Source organism: Pocillopora verrucosa, chromosome 4 (assembly GCF_036669915.1).
Source record: "Pocillopora verrucosa isolate sample1 chromosome 4, ASM3666991v2, whole genome shotgun sequence".
NCBI lineage: Eukaryota > Metazoa > Cnidaria > Anthozoa > Scleractinia > Pocilloporidae > Pocillopora > Pocillopora verrucosa.
In genome coordinates, this window is record NC_089315.1 from 16,373,247 (window position 1) to 16,381,854 (window position 8,608).

At 37.4% G+C, this 8,608-nt stretch overlaps 1 protein-coding gene across 2 annotated transcripts; it reads left to right on the plus strand.

Annotated features, from left to right (window-relative positions):
- The first annotated feature begins 91 nt into the window (after positions 1-91).
- Positions 92-5,654, plus strand: LOC131788516 (quinone oxidoreductase 1-like). Of its 2 annotated transcripts, none has more exons than XM_066164837.1 (5): positions 92-263; positions 1,650-1,836; positions 2,682-2,897; positions 3,984-4,109; positions 4,488-5,654. In XM_066164837.1, the coding sequence occupies exons 1-5, from the start codon at positions 177-179 to the stop codon at positions 4,787-4,789; spliced, it is 918 nt and encodes a 305-aa protein (XP_066020934.1). In that variant the 5' UTR covers positions 92-176; the 3' UTR covers positions 4,790-5,654. The 2 variants fall into 2 exon arrangements, with proteins under 2 accessions (XP_066020934.1, XP_058961589.2); XM_059105606.2 differs by having other exon boundaries at positions 93-263; positions 3,984-4,163; positions 4,488-5,651.
- Positions 5,655-8,608: the final 2,954 nt, after the last annotated feature.

Sequence of the window (8,608 nt, forward strand, 5' to 3'; positions counted from 1 at the left end):
GACATGTTCACCATAATATGACCGCGACTTTTCTTCAGTTGGACGATCATAAGCATAATATTTTCTATAAAACTCTAGTTCTTTGGTGAAAAACCGCTGGCAAGTGTGCCAAAAGTTCCGGCTGCCGCCGGTAGCTAGCTCTTAATTTGATCCCTGAGAAGGGTAAACCTATCGTCATGAAGGCCATTAAGATCAATGAAACTGGAGGTTTGTCTCAATTGAAATACGAAGATGTACCAATTCCAGAACCGCAGCACAGCGAGGTAAGGACACGATCGAATCACCCGTTTGATTTGAGGACATATGCTTTGATAGGATACGATTTTTAGAAGCAGAATTGAAAATGTCATGGTACTGTAAGTCTCACATATTAATTGCTGGATCTATCCCTTTCAAATATTTTTCTCGTAGCATTAACGGTTTGTGCGCTAGGAGCTTCATGGAGTTATTTCACACCAACAACGATAGCCCTCTCTCAATATGTACTAGCCCCTACCCAGTGGGGATTTAATTTAGCAGGGCGAGGGGAACCATGAAGGGAGGGTAAGTGTGAGAAGACGAAAGCAAATTTGAAGTGAAAATTTGGCGTAATTTTCTGCATGCTCCTTCCCCCAGAATATTTCTGCACAGTTCCTGACTCTTTCAAAACAAAGGCACAGTCCCCAAATGTAATCCATTGTTTTTTGCCAATGTTTTATTTATCCAAAAATTGTATGCATAATAAAGTACAGGGCTGAGTGGAAATCTTATTTTTCCTCCAGCCGATTGACTCACACAACTTACCTGCCTCTGCTTGACTTTACTAGCTGGCAAATACTCTTATAAAAAAATGATTCCTGTTTTGTTGAAAATATTTTACCCAATTACAGTGAGCAATATGCAACTTGCACCTACACTATTGTCTGTGCATTTTAACATAGAGAGCAGAGTTCTCCTTTTTGGGCAGTAGCTAGTAAAATTTGCTATCTCTAGTACCTCTTATTACTGCTAAAAAGCAGTTTGAGTGCTTGAAAAATCATGAAGTAAAAGGATTGTCCTATCCTTTGGAAAATTTCATTTACCTGTTGTGCTTGAAATAGAGACGAACACTGAGAGCCTTAACCCTTTCACTCCCAAGATCTAATTAGTAATTCTCCTTACTATCAGCCATACAATTCTTATGATGTTAGTTCAGAGAATTTGGTATTGGATCAACTAATAATCCCATGATTGATATTCTTCTCTATTCTCATCACCTGCCTGCTTGATATTGTATTGATATTGTAAGGAGAAATTCTGTCTTGGTCACTTGTGGGAGTGAAAGGGTTAAACTTGGGATTTATTTACACACTGGTATATTCACCTAGTTATTTCATTATTTATATACTTTGGTTGGCTTTTTGAGACAATGCTCAATGAATTAGGATACATCACTGTGATGAGTGAATCATTGAAATGTGATGGGACCATTTTCTTACAAAAAAACTTTGTTACTTGAACAATTAAGGCAATCTTATCAAAAGTTACCTATATGTTTAATGAGTAGGACAAATTATAGAGGTGTCATCCAGTAGCTTAAAGAATTAATGGATAGCTCAGTGCAGCTGCAGCTGGCTAAGGGAATTAGTTAACTAAAAGGACAGTTACAGACATTGTTGATTTTTTTGCAGGTTTTGATTAAGAATCATACAAGTGGTGTTAATTATCTTGATGTGTATCTTCGTGAAGGTATTTTTACTTTACCTACCATTCCAGCAATCCTTGGAGTAGAGGGTGCAGGGGTTGTAGAGAAACTAGGACCTGGTACTGTTGGTGTGACTGTGGATGATCGCGTGGCTTATTTTCATCTTGGTTCAGGTTAGTCTGTTGAAGGCTTTGTGGTAAATGGCTTGACCATTTATGCCCTTGTATCCTTTAGTTACAGTTTATAGTTTACAATGTACATGAAAATGAGGGCATTCTCATGTAACGCAAGTGCAAAATTGCAACACACCTGTAAATTAGAAATAGGATGCACACACTTTCAAAATTTTGTCTGTTTTGATCTCCTGTTATGTTTTTTCATGTACATTATTGACAAGTAATTGCATGATTTCTCTCGCAGTGTGGTGGAATATGCAGTATAAATTTTTCAAAGACTACAAATTGCACTTGCCCTATGGGCTTGTTAAATTTTGTTGTGCTTGTGCAATTTTGCTTTGTAATATCAAATTGCACTCGAAATCATGTTATTACCTACACTTTGTATACTTGATGTTGAGATCAGCAGGTCAGTAAGAAATATAGGTATGAAATATGAGGTGTAAAGACACAAGTCCCTGGTGGGTCTGGAAGTCTGTTATGTAAATTTAGAGGCTATCAGTGATATTTTTCAAAATCTCATTGAAACACAGTGAGTAATGTGGTTATTTGTTAATGAGATAAAAAAAACTAGTCGTCTTCTGATCGAAAGTGTTTTAATTTATACAACAAAAAGTTCAAATCATATTTTTACAGTCAGTTGCTGTTTGCAACTTTCACACACTATTTTTTACTTTACATTAAAAAAGAAAGCAGCACAGAAATCAAAGAAGCCATTTTCTAAGCCAGTAGCCAACATGACGTGAGAACCTTGGACAGGAATATGACGTCAAACTGTAATGCAGATACATTATGAAATTTTGTGATTAATTTGTACTCATCCAAGTATAATTCTGTTTTAGGAAGTTTTGCAGAATACAGCACTGTTCCAGTGGATAAACTTGTCAAAGTGCCATCAAACATCTCTTTTGAACAAGCTGCAACAACCATGATTCAGGGTATCACTGCTCATTACTTGGTTCACACTGTGTACCCGGTGGAACCTGGTACCAAGGTGTTGGTACATGCAGCTGCTGGGGGAACTGGATCCCTATTATGTCAAGTGGCTAAAAATGCAGGTAACAAAGTAGTTTAATTTGGGTTTTCTTGAGAAACAGTTAGCTAGCATAGAAGAAAAAGACTGCTGACTGCTCCAACAGACCCTGGCTGCTACACTGAGATGCACTTGAATAAAAATGATTCCTTGAAACCTTCAAATGCTGGGCACCCTATATTACAGAGATAACTGGCTTGACACAATGTGTGATTCTTTGTAAAAGTACAGCTTTGAAATATAGTCTTGTTCTGACTTGAGTTATCTAATGGCCTACAGCTCTCCCTGTAGCAATCACTCCCCCTCCAAAGAAATATGTTTACAATAGATCCCAGTTATTTCTTATACTTGTGGGTGGGGAAGAGAGATTTGTTCTCGAAGAAATAACTCTATAGCTCTTGAAGATAATTATACCAAGACCTCTTGAAGTTTGAAACACTACACATTAGGCCACAAAGATTACCACTTTGCATTACATTAACTTAAAAATTCTAATGAGAAGGGTCAGGATTTGTTATAGATTTGTTAAAAAGGAATTTTTTCTTAGACCTGTTCTCTGTAGTAGGTGGACTTCTGTAGGTTTCTCTAAAATCAGGCAATCAAGTATGAGCTTGAAAAATGGCCTGAATATTTCTGCAAAAAATAAATTACTGATTACTGCTGTGGCACACTGAGCTGCTAGACATCTCCCTATTATCTTTCAAATACCTGCCAGCTCTTATGCAACACATGTGAGTTTCAGGCCTAGGAATAAATGAAAACATTTTTAGCAGGAAAATGGGATAATGTTTAAGGGAATACAAGCTCTGGAGGTTGTCTTACATTTCTGTAACATCTCGTTTCATCATTAAAGATGATCAGTTTTTCTTGTTAAAAAAGGCTGGTGCCTCAAACTTCCAAACAAATAACCTTGGATTAATAACCAAGGTTATTTGCTTTCATATTTACGTCTGTGAGCTAAGTTGCAGGAAAACTTGTCAGACCTGATCTTTAAACTCAGATTAGTAGTTCATTCACATGTTTAATAAACCGGAAAGGTAATCTGTGTTTTGCTGTTTGATTGAGTCACCAAGACTTACATTTCTCAGTGGCCTGTTGTGTTTGAATACAGGAGGTTATGTCATTGGTACAACAAGCACAAAAGAAAAAGCTACCAAAGCAAAGGCTTGTGGAGCTGATGAAGTTATTCTGTATTCTAATCAAGACTTTGTCCAAGAAGTCAACAGGATCACGGAAGGTACTGGAGTCAACGTCATTTATGACGGGGTTGGAAAGACAACTTTTTACAAAGGCAAGTTGTGCATCAAATGAGGCTGTGGTCATTGCAGTGAAAACAATGCTTAAGAATTGGTGAAAGTAAAGCCTGAAAAATAGTTGAGTGCTAATGAGTTTAAATTCCATGCAAGCCAGATTTTTTCCCCTTTACAAGCTTTATTTTCACAACTGCTTTTAGTTTTGTATGAAGTGCATTGATATTATTAATTGACAATTTTTTTTCCTGCTTGTTAGAGATGTGGATTTCACATGAATAAAGTATTCCCTTTTATGGACAGAGCTTTCTTGTAGAATACGTGGATCCTTTTAAAAACTTACATCAAAGCATAATTTTGTACAGGTTTTAAATGCCTTGCAACACGAGGTACCATGGTCCTTTTTGGTGGTGCATCTGGTTACCCAGAATCTCTAGAGCTCAATCTTGTTTCATCTGGGTCACACAGTCTCATTCTTCCAAAGTTATTCGACTACATTGCAACACCCGAGGAGTTGTCATGGAGAGCTAATGATGTGTTTGATTGTATCACACAAGGAAAGATTAAAATGGATAATTTTACCGTGTTTACGCTTTCAGAAGCAAAGAAAGCTTTTGAAATGCTCGAAGGCAAGAAGACAATTGGAAAACTCTTGCTTAAACCTTGAAACTGTCTTTGAAACTATGTTATTAGCAAGCTTTCGATGTTAGTAGAGCCAGCCAGTCATGTGTTTTTTCAATTGATTCTAGTACATTGATATTTAGATATTTTGTGGTACTCACGAATTGTCATTACCTCCCGCAATGAAATAAATCATAGTGTAGACCTTTAAAATGTGTTTTTTATCCGCTAAATTTTTTTATGTACCCATATTTTTGTTTCTTCATCTCAATCTTAAGATGAAAAAGAAAAACGAAATATTATAGTGATATTGCTCGTTGACCCGACTGAGGATACGCCAGATTAAAAGGTTGAAGGGAAAAAAGTAAAAAAAGAGGGAGTGGAGGAGCATTTGCAGAGTGGACCCATGACATTAAGGTGCTCTCTCTTTGCTACTCTCTTTCCTCTTGTGTTCGGTCACGTGGTTGGATAAACAGTTACTGAAAACGAGTGGCTCTGGGACGAGAATGATCAAGTGATTTTACAAGGGAGTTCCCATGAAGACAAAAGCAGTCCCTGCTTTTCTGTGAAGTCCGCCATGCCAGTCACAACTATCCGTGTAAAAAAAAGTTTATGTATGCATGACGTGCAGAACTCTGAGAGTGAGGCACACGAAAATTAGCAAGAGACCAGAGTTCTGTGCGCTTACCAGTCGTCTCGTACCCATGGATCTTTCGTACCCAGACGATTTGTACCAAGGCTCAGACGTTCCGTACCCACTTTCGATCAGTTCGTACCCAACCCTCTGGTCGATTCGTACCCAACAAATCATGACACGAAATGTTTAAAACAAACATAAACACTTATTTCATTTATCCTAGTAATCGCAAAAAAGCTAATTTCTAATCACAGAAACATTGAAAAGTTATCTTTTAGTTAATACTCTTGAAAAATCGTGACCCAGTTGACCCATCCTAATATATTTTGCCTACTACCACGCAGCGCCTACGACTAAACATACTTATTCTACTTGGTAAAAAAACCAATTTCTAAATCATAGTAACGTTGAAAAATTATCTTACTCTTGAACAATCGTGACCTAGTGGCCCTAGCTGACCTATCCTAATATATTTTGCCCATTATCACGGAGCGCCTATACGACTAAACGTACCTATTCTACTTAATAATAAATAAAAATCCTAGTAGTAAATGCAAATAATGTCTAAGTTCAGTTAAGTGCATCACTGGCCTGTTTATATTGGCACATCCTTTGAGCAGCTGCCTCAGTGACTTCTCCTTCTTGTTGAAGGCCTCCCAAAGTTCGAAGAGCCGCCTTCGCACTTCACGATAGGTGGACCTCTACATTCACTTAAGCTTGTGCTCGGGGACTAGACGAATTTGTGGCGACACTAGTCTTGCTTCTTTGTGCCGTAGGGCCACAAACATGTAGAGGGGCAGACCGCATCGACCAGCAGCTCTTCTGTTCAGGCTATGAAGAAGAAAAATTCTGAGTTCCCTCAGACCTTCGGATTTGCGCTTCGATGCTCTACCACTGAGCCACAAAGACACTTCGGTGAGCGAGGTCTATAACGAAGTTTTTATAACAAGCGTCCTGCATACTGCTAGGATCATTAATGTCGATAGTCGACATCGATTAATATATCGATTAATTCTTCACCGAGCTCAAAACTTACCATCTCTACTATTTCTATCAAAAACATTACGCTATCGACAAGTGAAAATAATCAACTGAATAGGTTTCTCGATGACTTTGCGACATCTTTTATAAAAAAAATTCGATGAAAATCGTACTACTATGGATCGGCTTCGCTGACTGTCAACTCGGTCGAATTTCCAGTTCGCCGACGTGTTATGAGGGCGAGCACTTATTTTGTATATTTTGTGTATAAGACGCTCAAAACGCATACAAAATATGCTCACATCGTTCGCGGTAGACCCACACTAAAATATGTCGAGCGTTTTCGGAACGGGTCAGTCCGTGAACCTCATGAGATATCTCTTTATGAGCGAACATTTATGAGTGAACCTTTCATCGAGAAGCATGCTCTACCAACTGAGCTATCTAATGTTAATCGAGAGAAGCATAGATGCAAATCTCATCGTGTATGTAGACCTGATCGTGAACCAAGCAGAATACATATACGAAGTTTGAAAGGGTTAAGGAACAAGAGCAGAAAGGTTAGAAATTTGTCTATGCACGTATTCTTCCATGTATCCCTATGTCATCTACATTATACTGTTATGTAAACGCTAAAAAACTATTAAATAAAAATACATTTAAGTTTAACTGTCGTGAAATAATTCGTTAATGTATATGAAAGGTAAAATATCGTGCCAGTCGATATTTAAAATTGTTTTCTCGTAACAAACTGATGTGTTCTTGCAAGAATGAGGCTTGTGTAGCAAATTATTGTAACTATAAATTAAGTAGAGACATAGAAAAAAAATCCTGGCCCTCAAACATATGTTGACCATAAAAAAACAAGAGTAGCTCCATACAGTCAAGGTAAAGAGTTAGTTTTTGGACAGAATGCAGGACAACAATGTGTTGCAATGAGTTTGTGTTCTTTGATTTACAATGACACACAAGGGATCAGCTCAGCAAATGATTTTGTACAAATAATGAATATTGGAAATCAGCATCATTTAAGTTTGTCACGATTAGCCAGACAGGTATATTTAATGCAGTCAGAATTACCAACAGCATTAAATGTGTTTGATACTGATTATTAACTGGAGTACAGTGAAAGCTACTCTGGTACTGTTCACCAAGAAATTGCTATAGAGGGATATCAGTACTGTACATCTTTACAAAGAGCCTCAAGGTACATGTGTTCTTCTCAAGGTACTGTCTCCTGATAGTTTAGTGCATTATTTTCAGAGTATACATAACTATGATATATTTGAAGTGAGAGGAGTACAAATTGAGAATATTCAAAATAGGATGGTTTCTCAAAACAGTCTGAATGAAACCATAAACTTCAATCTAAGTTGTGCTGTAGCTCTCTACTCTCTTTGCTACCCTTTAATGGAATCATGTAATTACTGGAATTACAACTCATCCTTACCCACCATTGTCGACAAAGGCAAAAAGATGTGTTGTAAATCAAGTTTAGAACACAACCAGCAATCACCAGTTAATCTTCCAAGAACTGTAGATGTTTGTGAAACTGAAGTAAATTTGGATAATTTGTTTAAGGGTGAAGGACTATTAACTGATTCACTTCAAAGCAAGTCAGTTCTTGAGAATGAAATAATACATGATAGTGAATGCGCAGGGTTATTGATATCATTTCCTTCATACTGCATCAGTTGTACCTTTAAACCCACAAAAAGATCAAAATATATGCATTTCCCCCTACTTTATCATGAAAGAGACATATTCCCTATTCAGTACACTAAAAACATTGCTGGAATGGCTTCACTTGTTGATGCCATTAGGGCCCTTCATTTTTTAAATTTGTCTTAAGAGCTGCTTGGCGTTCTTCTCTCTGGATTCATACTGTTCCTAAACTTTGAAAATCTTTCTTTGTTGTTGTCTGTACACCTTTCCTTGGAATTTACTTAGTTTACCATCAGACACAAGCTTGATTTCGACAAGTGTCAATTTGGCTTCTGTATATAACATGTCAATAAGCATGTAAAAGGGCAAGCTGCATCTGCCTTGTGCCCTGCGATTAAGGGCATTATGTCAGCCCTCGATGTCATTATTAGTTTCGGTAGAGGTGCACATGGAGCAGTGTCACTAAGTTCCTTGAGCAGGACCTGTATAAAACAGAAAAAACAGGAAAACATGGGTGAGCATAGTAAAATTATGCCTTATTTTCATTCATTTCACTTGAATGTTATTGTACACATACCTCAT